This window comes from Notolepis coatsorum (assembly GCF_963971535.1).
Source record: "Notolepis coatsorum genome assembly, chromosome: 11".
NCBI classification, from domain to species: Eukaryota; Metazoa; Chordata; class Actinopteri; order Aulopiformes; family Paralepididae; genus Notolepis; species Notolepis coatsorum.
In genome coordinates, this window is record NC_140175.1 from 42,879,544 (window position 1) to 42,892,829 (window position 13,286).

Below are 13,286 nucleotides of genomic sequence, written 5' to 3' on the forward strand. Positions count from 1 at the left end.
GCGCAGAACACCTTGGACAGGCACAACTGAACATGTTTGTGGACAAACGTTTGTGTGAACCTCCAGATAGTGACCAGCACCTGAACCTGAAATCACCCATTCGAAAGAACAAAGCCAAGACATTTGCCTCTTTGTATGAAGTTGTGCAACTTTCCAAGAACAAGCAAAACACCATCAAAGGCAGATTCTACAAAGGCTCATCACAGCTTACAGAGCAGGTCGTAAGGTAGACCTTGACAATATCCTCCAGCATGAGCTCATGCCCATCACGCCATCTCTGGCCACAACTAACGGGAGTCTACATTCCACCAACAAGTCTGTGTTCGCAAATATACTGACGAAACAAGTTAAAACCCCTGCAGATCTTACTCTTCAGGGACCCAGCTGCCTGGTCATTGATGGCCAAGCTCTGGTAATGGCACTCGGAAAGCCACCTGACACTACAACATTTGGTGACTATGCCAACAAGTTCACTGACACCGTGTTGAAGATGGGAGCAAAATACCAGAGAGTAGATGTCGTCTTTGACAGATACCATGACCAATCCATCAAAACAGGCACAAGGGTGAAACGCAAACAGCGCCACAGGCCAGTACGTCGTGAAATCAAAAACAAGTCTGTTCCACTTCCTGCCGATTGGGCGAGCTTCATGGCCCTTGAAGACAACAAATCAGATATCGCTCAACTACTCTCAAACCACCTGATAGAACACAGCCCGGATGATGAACCTGTAGTTGTAGTATCAGAGAGGTTTGCTGAAGCGACAACTGTCAAGTCAACAGATCCAGATCTTGAAGTCTCCTCTCTGAGTGCTGACCATGAGGAAGCTGATACTCATCCAGGCTCCAGTGGAAACAATCGTTGTGTCAGCGCGTGACACAGATGTGCTGCTTCTACTCTTGGCTCACTATGACAGAATCCGATGTACGCATCTCTACATGAAAGCTGGATCTCTACATCTCTACATCCACCTGCAAGACTGTATACTCTAGACTGTTTGTCGTTAACAGAATTGTGAACATAATGCCTATAACAGAAAGAAAAAAAGGAATGAAGGAACAGAATAAATCACTGTAAGGACAATTGTATCATGTGTTCGAATATACTTGTATGGGAGCTGGCTATAATCTTTTAATTATCTTCTACTCTATTCTATTCAGGAAGAGTCACATGGCATGTATCGAAGCATGCAACTGTAAGAAAGTCAACACCTGCCGGAACACTGAGGAAGAGTGTGAATAAGCTGTCACTGTAAGGATTACTGTAACAAGTATTCAAACGTACAGAGGAAGATTCCGGTAAAAAGCGGGAAGGTGGAATAGCTTTCATGTTGAACAACAATTGGTGTGATCCAGGCAACGTGAAGGAGCTTTCAAACCACTGCTCCCCAAACCTGGAGTATATATCCATCAAGTGCCGGCCATTCTTTCTCCCGAGAGAATTAACGTCGGTCATTCTGATCGGAGTGTATATTCCACCACAAGCAAACACAGGCGACGCGCTCTCCAAGCTCCACAACGAAGTAAACAAGCTCCAAGCAGCTAACGTAGACGCTGCTATTGTGGTTGTGGGTGATTTCAATAGCGCTAATCTGAGAAAAGTGCTGCCAAAATTCTACCAGCATGTGACTTCTTCTACCAGAGGCGGGAATATTTTAGACCATTGCTACTCGCAATTTAAGAGCGGTTAAAAATCACATGCTGCCAGTCCTTTCGGCAAGTCAGATCACAACGCCATCTTTCTTGTACCGCAGTATAAACAAAGTCTCAAGCGCATTCCTGTAGTATCGCGAGAGGTGAAGCGCTGAACGGTGGCGTCGGAGGAGCCGCTCCAAGCTGCACTAGAATGTACAGACTGGCGGGTGTTCCGCGATAACAGATAATATTAATGACTACACGGAAACAGTGCTGGATTTTGTTTGTACTTTGGTAGAAGAAACAATCCCCTCTACCACAATTAGAGTTTACCCAAACCAAAAGCCCTGGGTAGACAAATCCGTCCGTGAAGCTCTGAAGGCGCGCACCTCAGCATAAAACGCCAGGCTTGTGACAGGCAACATGAATGACCACAAGGTGGTGAGATACAATGTTAGGAGGACAGTAATAGAAGCAAAAAGGCGCTATAGGGATTCAATTGAACTTCAATATGAACAGGCTGACTCTAGAGCTATGTGGCAGGGCCTCAGAACGATGACAGATTACAAAGGCACCTCCCTCAAACTGAACAGTGACATCCAACTGGCAAATGATCTCAATACCTTCTATGCAAGGTTTGAGGCTGGGAATAACAGCACCAGCCTACAAACCACTGCAATGGAGGAGGGGGGGGGCACTGCTGATGGAGACTCAGTGTTCAGGATAACAGAACATGAGGTGAGGAGGACGTTTAAGAAAGTGAATATCAGGAAGGCAGCAGGTCCGGACGGTATCCCCGGCCGCGTCCTAAAAGTCTGTGCCGACCAACTGGCCCCGGTATTCACTGACATATTTAACCTGTCCTTAGAACAGGCTGTCATCCCCACCTGTCTGAAGAAGTCCACCATTATCCCTGTACCCAAAAAATCCAAGCCAGCTTGCCTCAACGACTACCGCCCTGTAGCTCTCACCTCCATAGCCATGAAGTGCTTTGAGAAGCTAGTGAAGGGCTACATCTGTTCCTCCCTCCCCATCAACCTGGACCCCCTGCAATTTGCATACCGCCCCAACAGGTCCACAGAGGACGCCATAGCCCATGTGCTGCACACAGCAGCATCACACCTGGACAAGAGGCAGGGGAACTATGTGAGAATGCTATTCATCGACTACAGCTCAGCATTCAATACCATAGTCCCCTCCAAACTCATAGCCAAGCTCAGGGACCTGGGCTTGAACTATGACCTCTGCCAGTGGGTCTTGGACTTCCTGACGGGCAGACCCCAGGTGGTGAGAGCAGGCAACTGCACCTCCTCATCCAGCACTCTCAACATAGGGGCCCCCCAGGGCTGTGTCCTGAGTCCCCTCCTCCACTCCCTGTACACACGACTGTGTGGCACAGCGGAACAACAACACAATCATCAAATTTGCTCACGACACAGTAGTGGTGGGCCTGATCTCTGCAAACGATGAGAGGGCCTACCTGGAAGAGGTTAAGGTTCTAGCGGGATGGTGTCAAGAGAACAGCCTCTCCCTGAACATCAGCAAAACAAAGGAGATGATTGTGGACTTTAGGAAGTCGGGGTCAGGGACTACAGCCCCCTCAGCATCGACGGGGCACCGGTTGAGAGAGTGAACAGTTTTAAGTACCTCGGAGTCCACATATCCGAGGACTTGACATGGACCACACACATTGACAGTGTTATCAAGAAGGCACGACAACGCCTCTACTTCCTTAGGCGCTTAAGGAAGTTCAACGTGAGTCAGAAGATCCTCAAGAACTTCTACTCATGCACAATAGAGAGCATCCTGACTGGCAATATCACCTCCTGGTTTGGGAATAGCACTGCACAAGACCGCAGCAGACTACAGAGAGTGGCCCGTTCAGCCGAACGCACAATTGAAGGTGGGCTTCCCACTCTCCAAGACATTTACAACAAGCGGTGCATGGGCAAGGCTAAGAGAATAATCAAAGACTCCAGCCACTCAATCAACTGCCTCTTTGAACTGCTGCGATCAGGCAAGCGATACCGGAGTCTCCATGGCAAGCACAGAGAGACTCAGAAGGTGCTTCTATCCCCAGGCCATCAGGATGCTCAATGAATGAACAATGAACAATAAGCAAACCATCAACACACCCACAGCGCACATACACTCACTTAAATAAACAACACACTGTATCACCCACTTTACCACTTTAGACACAATTTACACTTTATATTTATATTTATATTATTGGTAAGGAAATTGCACATCATTCTCATTCCTTATTGCACCTCACCACTACAAGGTGGCACCACAAGCTAAGCTATACCTCACCATTTTTGTACCAGCTGTACATACTCTATATATAGAAACACTGAACAATTTTGTTGTTACACTTGTTTACGTACTTGACTTCTTGACTTTCTATTTTATACTTATTATACTTATTTTATACTATCTTGTTATTATCTAGCACACTCTCAGGAGCAACACAGAAAGAAACATTTCATGCAAAGTATTCTGTATTCTGTATGATAACTAATAAAGAAACTTGAACCTTCACTTATATTGATATGGTAAAATAATATTTTTATTTTATTATATTATAATCTATTCTATTCTATTCTGGAAAAGTGGCATTGGATGAATCATGCAACTGCAAGACACCTGCGACACCTGCCTGAATACGATTGATGACTGACAATAAATTACTGTACCTAAGCTACTGTACGCATATTAAGGACTATCTAATTTGCATAAATGACATGTTGATTAAAAAAAATCACGAGAAAATAGTTTGATGAATAAATCCATGGCCTGGGATCATCCTGCTTTTCTTTCTTATTTGGTTGATGAGTTATGCATCAATAACGACCACCGTTTCTGCTATAAATATGAGTTTCAAGCAACATTTTCACAACTGATCTAAAATCAGGATATGATTTTAAATTCCTCATGTATGCAAACATATAAAAACACATTTCATTCATGTTTCTACCTTGTTTAGTCAAAAAGATATGCACTTAAATAGATTTCAGCCTGGCGCTGGCGGCCATGTTGGATTTCTCAATTTTGAGGCCTTATTTGACATTTTTGAGCTTGGTATACAGCAGATTTGGATTCAGCACCCCTTAATACCCCTAGAAATGTTGTGTACCAAAAATAAACACGAAATGCCTTCAGGGTTATGATTTTCTGAAAATTGACCCTGTCTATTACTCCTCGCCACTGAGAGATCGAACTGCGCAGGTGAAAAGATGCGACTGCTGTTACCTCAAGTACCGGAGGGGACTTGTGCTATGTATGACTTAGTCCACATTGCAGCCGGCTTGTGGGAGGCAAGAAACAGCGTTCGTGACAGGGGAGGGTTGAATTGGATGATACGAAATTGGGATGGGAGAAAATATAGAAAATGGGAGAAAAAGTGGATAAAAAAAAATGGGTGGCATTCCCCTTTAATATTCTTGTCATGGGGCTATCCCGCGTCTCTACTTTCCATAGCTCCATTTCTGCAGACCCCTCTCTGATTGGTTGAGCCCATTTCTGCAGACCCCTCTGACTCTGATTGGTTGAACGAAGCCCCTCTGATTGGTTTAGCTCGTCACGCGGTAAAAGGCAGATGTAATGTTATCATATCAAGAAGATAAAAAGAAATGTACTACCAGATTCGCGTATAACGTTATTTCGCGTGACTTCGCGGTTTATTCATAACGTTATGCACATTTCACAACACAGCCAGCTGTTAGAAACTGTACATTGTAACGTTATATAAACATAACGTTATGTTATTTCGCGGTTTATTCACATAACGTTATTTCACGTGACAGGTTCAACACAGCCCAGCTGTCAGAAACTGTACATTGAGGGGGTTTGAATCACTGTTTAGTGTTTACACTCCCCACTTACTGTAACTGTACCATGACGCACTCCCCACTTACTGTAACTGTACCATGTTCTACATATAACCTCATCTCATCATGCACCTTGTTGTGTATCCTGTTTCTTTTTCCTCATTATTATATTCAGAGTTAATTATATTGTTTACACTGTCTTTCTTCTATTATAACCCTGCCCATTTGATGTTCCCAAATCATATTCAGAAAGTATCACAGAGACTTCTATTGACCAAGGAATTAGTTATTATTAGTAAGACACAACATTTCCGTAGCAATCCGAAGTGACATTGACCACCAGACTCTCTCTTAAGGCATTAACTGGGTTAATTAATATAAATGTTATATTGTAACTGTCTAAGTTACACATTGGTTCCGAAACATGTATGTTCTAGGCTGCAATTAAAACTTTGAATCTGAGAGAGCTCTGGTCAGCGAAGCCGGCGATGCAAGCGATTATTATTGGTTTTTAATGACAAACCAATTACATAATCCAACATATGTGTAAGGCACACACACAACATATTCCAGTTAACGGTATATTTTTTTAATGATTCGTTATGGAGTAATCAATACTTCCAGACAGGGAACAAAATTTACTTTTTGACTTACCAGCCATTTGGCTGGTAGATTTTAAAAACTACCAGCCAGGCAGATTTTTTACCAGCCAAAAATTTAAAATTGCTTTTTAGTATATCGCCATGTGTTATTATTACTATATAATACTCTCATATGCTATTTTCAATTAATATCATAAACAACATAAGGAATATTAGCATAATTTTGAGTGGACTGAAGGAATGAGTCAGCGTTAATAGTTTTAAATGCAAATAATTTATTGAAACATAGAAGTGGGGTCGGGGACACACACACTGTTTCAACTCACCACCCCCGCATCATATTGTAGTCTAGTCTGTCTTCAAACTTCCACTCCTCTCGAAACCTTTTTATATTTGAATATCAACATTATCTGTGCATCCTCAGTAATCTTCAGTTTACTACAATATACTCCTCTCCTGAGTCCTGACTAGTGACTTCATTGTCTTTCCAACGCACGCACACACACAGAGAAAGGGAGAGTGCCCCCCCCCCCATTTCCCTTTCCCCAGTCCACACTGTCTGCTGTTCTCTATGGCTCTGCCGCTGATCAGGATTAGCTTGTTAGCTTACGCTAACATAACGTTCATTTCGGGCGATGTGGGCATAAAGGAATGGCGACGATGCAATGCATGTTAGATGCATTTGACCCGTTGTGAGAAGAAAAAACCACAGACTTATTTCGGCTCGCAAAATAGGCGCACTGCTGTGTAGCTCTGCTCTCAGGGAACAAACTTAACTTTTTGACTTACCAGCCATTTGGCTGGTAGATTTTAAAAACTACCAGCCAGGCAGATTTTTTACCAGCCATTGGCGGTTGGCTGGTACTTATTTTGTTCCCTGCTTCCAGACAAGCTGGATGTAGCCAATTACTTAAACATCTTCTTCACAAACATAGCCACAACACTGGTAAACAAACTACCCTCCCACTCAGGGCATTATGGGGTAGAACACATAGTAGCATACTACAAAAACCTAGGGGTCCACAAAGACGACTTCAAACTTGAAATGGTAACAACCGATGAGGTACTCAAAAAATTGAGCGCCCTCCAACCTAACAAGGCCACTGGCCATGACAACATCCCCTCCAAATTCCTCAGAGACTCAGCAGCCGCCATCACCCCAGTCATCAGTCACACACATAATAAACCTCTATAAAACAGGGACACGTCCCCAAGGACTTCAAAATTGCGAGAGTGACCCCTCTGCACAAAAAGGGCAGCAAATTAGACCCAGGCAACTACCGCCCTGTTTCTATTCTTACCTCCATCTCGAAAGTCATGGAGAAAATAGTCTACGAACAGGTCGAAAAGTACCTGGCGGAAATAAATCTAATCTACGAATTCCAATCTGGCTTCAGAACGTCCCACTCCACTGACACATGCCTCCTCTATTTGAACGACCACATCAAACAAGAGGTGGACGCGGGCAAATACTGCGGCATGGTCATGCTGGACCTACAAAAGGCCTTCGACACTGTCAATCACTCCATTCTGATTGACAAGCTAAAAGCAATTGGTTTTGATAGTTTATCAGTGAGCTGGATACAATCCTACCTGGAGGGGAGAGAACAGATGGTAGAGGTAAACGGTACTCTATCCCCCCCCTCACAGTGAGCTGTGGTGTTCCACAAGGAAGCATACTAGGACCGCTACTCTTCCTAATTTATGCAAATGACATGTCGTCAGCCTGTGACTGCAACTTGTTCCTGTTTGCGGACGACTCAGCCCTGCTGGTCTCTGACAAGAACAAGTTGCAGGTTGAAAAAACCCTCAGCTCGGAACTAGGCAAAATCTGCATATGGCTCGCTGATAACAAACTATCATTACACATGGGCAAAACAGAGTCCATTCTCTTCGGTTCAAATAACAAACTCAGCAAAACCGACGGCTTCTCAGTTACAGTGGGTGACAATATTGTCACAAGGAAAGACGAAATTACCTACCTGGGTTCCATCCTAGAGGCTAATCTTTCCTGTGACAAAATGGCATCAAATGTAATAAAAAAAGTCAACCAACGAACTAGATTCTTGTACCGGATCTCCTCTCTGGTAACAAGAATACCCTGAAGACTCTGGCAGGAGCACTCATTCAAGGGTACTACGACTATGCATGCACCTCATGGTACCAAAGCACCTCAAAGGCGCTTAAAACAAGATTACAAACATCACAAAACAAACTGGACAGACTACTACTTGACCTTACCCCCAGAACCCACCTCACCCCTACCCACTTTGACAACCTAGGATGGCTTAGAGTAGACGACAGAGTACAGCAACTTGCAATGGGCCTGGTCTACAACATACACTATACAACTAAGGTACCCATGTACATGTCAAAATACTTCCCAAAGGTCAGTGAATACCACAACCACTACACCAGAGGAAGCTCAACAAATCATGTTAAACCCAGATTCGGCTCAAACAAGGGACTAAACACGTTTCGCAATTATGCTGTAAAGGAATGTGAATCCCTACACACATTCAAAACCGCTCTTAAAGAGCACCTACGGGAGGCTGCAATTCAAAACTGGCCACCTTAAATGCCCAAAACCCCCACCACCTCCTAATAGACAGTCTCCTCCCCACCGCATGTATATATTCCTCTCCCACCCACCCACCCCCTCCTAATGTACAGTCCCCTCCCCATCATATGTATATACTCTGTCAGGATCTAGGGGTAACAGTACTGTATATTTGAATACCGTTTATGTCACAAATGTATCAGTACTAAATACCTATATGTCCCTATGCCATAAATGTCATGTATGTTGTGTATGTCATAAATGTCTATATGAATTGAAAATGGGGGACCCTGATGGAAACAAGACAAACGTCTTTCTCAGGTCTGCATCCCCTTAACAATTGTGTGTATTGAGCCGTACTGTATTGTACCCATTCTGCAATCTGTTAAATAAAGTTTTCATTCATTCATAAATTGCGTTCGCGACCTCCATGTTTTGGGGGTATTCATCAAAAAACTCGGATCCGGGATTCGGCTCCCATCCGTCGGGCAAGAACTGTGGGTTTTCAGCCTCTCTCTCTGGAGCTTAACGGAGTTTCGATTCCTGGCTAGAGGAGCTTGTCGCGGCTCATGCGCATGCGCGTGCTCGGCCAATCAGAGAGGGGTCTGCAGAAATGGGCTCAACCAATCAGAGAGGGGTCTGCAGAAATGGAGCTACGGAAAGTAGAGACGCGGCTATCCCATGCCCTATAAGTAGGACGCACATTGGCCATACATACACCACTCTTTCTCCATTTATAATAACATCTTGCCGGCATAGAATTGTGGATAGTTGTGTCTGGTTAATGGGTTATCTGAATTGTAATTATTACCCCTAACAGTCTACTTGATTTAGCCCTGGTCCAAAACCTTTTCTGGAGGAGAGATTCGGAAGGTATCAAGTGTGGTAGAGTACAGAGGGAAAATACCAGACAAAGACTCCTGAAAAATGCATTGGAACAACATAACATTAAGGACATGGATTTCAAGTCAATATTCGCAAGAAACACAGGAAATGAAGTTAACAAGCTGATCTTCAAGTTTCTTAAAAACACTGGTCTGAGGACAAGGATCTAAAATGAAGATTGAATAAATGAACAGTAGGTTTTGCAATTATGCCACATCAATGTGGAACCCCTACAGTAGGGTAGGGCGTTCCACATTGTTGTGGCATAATTGCGAAACGCGTTTAGTCCCTTGTTTGAGCTGAATCTGGGTTTAACATGATTTGTGGAGCTCCCTCTGGTGTTGTGGTATTCACTGACCTTTATGAAGTATTTTAACATGTACATGGGTACCTTAGTAAGTGGTAGGTCGTGTTGGAGTGATGTATCCATGTTGTACAGGATTGTTTTTTTTTAATCCACTTTTTCTCCTATTTTTTCTGTATTTTTCCTCCCATCCCAATTTAGTCGTTATGCCAATTCCCCCCTCCCCTTCCTGGTCGTTGCGCGCATGTGCCCCCCACTGGCCGGTCTAGGGAGCCCTGAAGTCTATCACATGCTTCCTCCGACACATAGGAGACAGCCAGCAGCCTCTTTTCACCTGCCAGCGCGGACTCTCATTGGTGAAGTGTAACGCGTGGGAGGCTCACACTACCTTCACCATTTCCCTCCCTCGCTGTGCAGGCGCCCTGACCGACCTGTAGGAGTCGCTGTTTACAATGACCAGAATACCACCCACCGGCTTCCCTCCCGCTGACACCGCCAATTGTGCCAGTATGACGGCCGGCCAAGCCGGAGGCACCGCTGACAGCCAGATTCGATACCAGTGTCTCTTGCGGTGGTGGGCAGATGCTTAGTCCGCTGCGCCACCCAGCCGTCCCTTGTACAGGATTGTTTAAGGTGTGAAATAATGTCTGTAGTGCTTAATTGATTGTTGATTTAAGTTTGTCTCTGTAGGAGGAGCTTCCAGGATAAAGCCTGGGATAGATGCTCCTCTCAGGGAGAAGGAGAAGCTGGTTGGGAAGAGAGAAGCGTGATATTTTGTTTGTTTGAAAAGTTGAATGGTTTTGTATTTTTTTGCTCTTGTTTTCCAATGACATTTCTTTGGAAATGGAAAATGTATATACCGGTAGTTGTGCTGCAGAACTTTTTCCCCCCACTGGTGAACAAGAGAAAATAAAAACAAAACACCGGGTGATGACAAGCTGCCTCAGACTCCCTTTTGCCACCGCTTGGCCACATCCTAACAATTCTCAAAAATCCTATCTCACATTTGTACAAGTGAAAGGGAGCGGTGTCCTCACCCCAGACTGGTGGCCCTCAGTCAGTCTCCAGCTCTTGCCGGTCATACGATAAAAATCCTCCATTTTCTTCCTCTGAGAGGCTTCTTGCCGTGGCTTCACCACAGACTCGTGGTAAGAAAGGCTCTGTGTGGAGGGAAAAGGAACCATGATACACAGAGGGATGGGTGGCAGTCTTACTTTGAGTGGGTGATTTTTTTTGGTTTGCTCAGTTTTAGCTGTGCATAGCAGCCCCTTTCGTGACTGCGATGCAAGCCTCGCTTGAATACGCAGTCACTGGCTCCCACGTTAATGTGCGCCTCAATATCAGATACATTTCAAATGTACCCACCATTGAATTAGGGTTTCACACACACACACGCGGCGGGGTTTGAAAGCTCGGCGTTGCTAATAAACATTTTAAATCATTTTTATAAACTGGTCAACACTGCTCAAAACGGCTGTATTTCCGGTGTTGGGGTGCATGATGCGCATGCGCTGTGATGGCGCACCAGGCAGCCAAATACGGAAATACAGCTGTTTTGAGCAGTGTTGACCAGTTTATAAAAATTCTTTAAAATGTTTATTAGCAACACCGAGCTTTCAAACCCTGCCGTGTGTGTGTGTGTGTGTGTGTGTGTGTGTGTGTGTGTGTGTGTGTGTGTGTGTGAAACCCTAATGCAACGGTGGGTACCTTTGAAATTTATATCCGATATATTTTGGACCCACCGCTCGCTTTTAAGCAGTGCTTGAGGCGCACATTAACATGGCTAGTAACGTGGGAGCCAGTGACTGCGTATTCAAGCGAGGCTTGCATAATGTAACGGATATGTGCCGCGATAGTGTGACTACGGCACATAGAAGTGTGTAAAACTCACTCCCCAGAGGCATATAAACCGAGCGCTTAGGGGGGAATTCCCTTCTTGGCGCAACGGTTTGTTATGTCGGCCCCGGTGCAGACGCCCGGGGTTCGACTCCCACTCGAGGCACGGTCGAATTTCGTGGCAGGTGCTAGGTGGCACCTGCTACAATCGCAGTCACGAAAGGGGCTAAGCTGTGCAGGGCCTAAATACCTTCTTGCTGTGTTCTTCCTGTAGCTCCTTTCTTGCCAGCAGCTGTCTCTGCCTGGCCTCTTCCTCCTCCTCCTCAGGGTCTAGATAACACAAAATGGCTGGATGACTAAAGTGAGAGCACAGAGTTAATCTAAAAACGGCTTTTTAAGTGTGTATTGGAACAAAGGCATGTCCTGTGATATTTTAAGATAACGTGTCTATACTTTCAAAGTAGAGACCATTTTAAGATGGAAGTAAATATACACGTGGGTGCATTAGACAAAAGGATCAATGATGTTGGTGAGCATTAGACAAAAGGATCAATGATGTTAGTGAATCACTAACAGACTAATGAATCTGGAGTCCTGGGGAAGAAGTAAGATTTGAGGCGTGGGTAGAGGTAGGATGCCATCCAGGTGTATACAGCTAAGAACAGTAGGATTTGGACAGGGAGTAGACGTGTCACTCCTGCATGGAACAAAAAAACACAATAATGGAACAACATGAAACCACGTCATCACCCCCATGGCTAATCTATGGTAATAATTTCGGTCCACGACACCAACAAGAATTGAAAATCTCTATTAAAAAATCTAAGCAATATGTAGAACAGTGTGTTGTTCTGTCTCGGGAAAAGCATCTGGTGATGGCGACATTGCTGCCACTCGAATACCACACATAACTAAGGTAAAATATAAAAATCAATGAATCAGGTCAACTAACGCTACAGTGCCAGTAATGTTACTGCTTCGTTCAAAGTGCACATATGAACACTGATAAATCAATCACCATAAAAACCTTACCATAGATAGGATATCTCGACGACAGGACAAAAACGAATAATACCAACGAGATTACCAAAATGCCGCTTGTTTTTTTCGAGGCAAGCATTGTGCAAAATGTAAGAAATGTGGCGTTATATCTATGCATACTCAGCCATCAGATCAGGCCATAATTTCTGTTTATCCAGGAAATAGCCTGTGCTTCCTGTAAGTGACGTCATATTCTAGAAGGCGGACCCCTGCTGGCCACACAGCCGACAACACGAGAAGCAACCAACTGCAGAGCGGCGCACTAGGGTCCGGCGGCGTGTTGCTTTTTAACAGCGGAGCAGTGCAAGAATGTGACAATGTGACCATGTGACCGCGGCAACGCGGGAGAGCGGCAGTGCGGAAATAGGCTGTCTATTGCCATTCTCTAAGACAAACGCTGATTGATTGATTGATTGATTGAAAAGTTTATTAACAGATTGCAGAATGGGTACAGTATAGTAGTACAGCTCAATACTAACCTTAACCAGCTCCTTAACAGCGCCTAAACTTAACCGTTCTAACCTTAACCAACTCCGAAACAATGCCTAACCTTAACCTTAACCATAACCATGCCTAACCTTAACCTTAACC

General features: G+C 44.5%; 1 protein-coding gene across 1 annotated transcript in view; it reads right to left on the reverse strand.

Annotated features, from left to right (window-relative positions):
- The window catches only part of ubxn8 (UBX domain protein 8), a 28,685-nt gene extending 15,828 nt beyond the window's left edge, over positions 1-12,857 (reverse strand). The window contains exons 1-4 of the mRNA XM_084324492.1: positions 12,687-12,857; positions 12,229-12,351; positions 11,905-11,984; positions 10,856-10,978 (exon numbers count right to left, since the gene is read on the reverse strand). Of these exons, the coding sequence (XP_084180618.1) occupies positions 10,856-10,978; positions 11,905-11,984; positions 12,229-12,351; positions 12,687-12,813 (453 nt within the window). The 5' untranslated portion in view covers positions 12,814-12,857. The remainder of the gene's footprint in view (positions 1-10,855; positions 10,979-11,904; positions 11,985-12,228; positions 12,352-12,686) is intronic.
- Between the last annotated feature and the right edge of the window lie 429 nt (positions 12,858-13,286).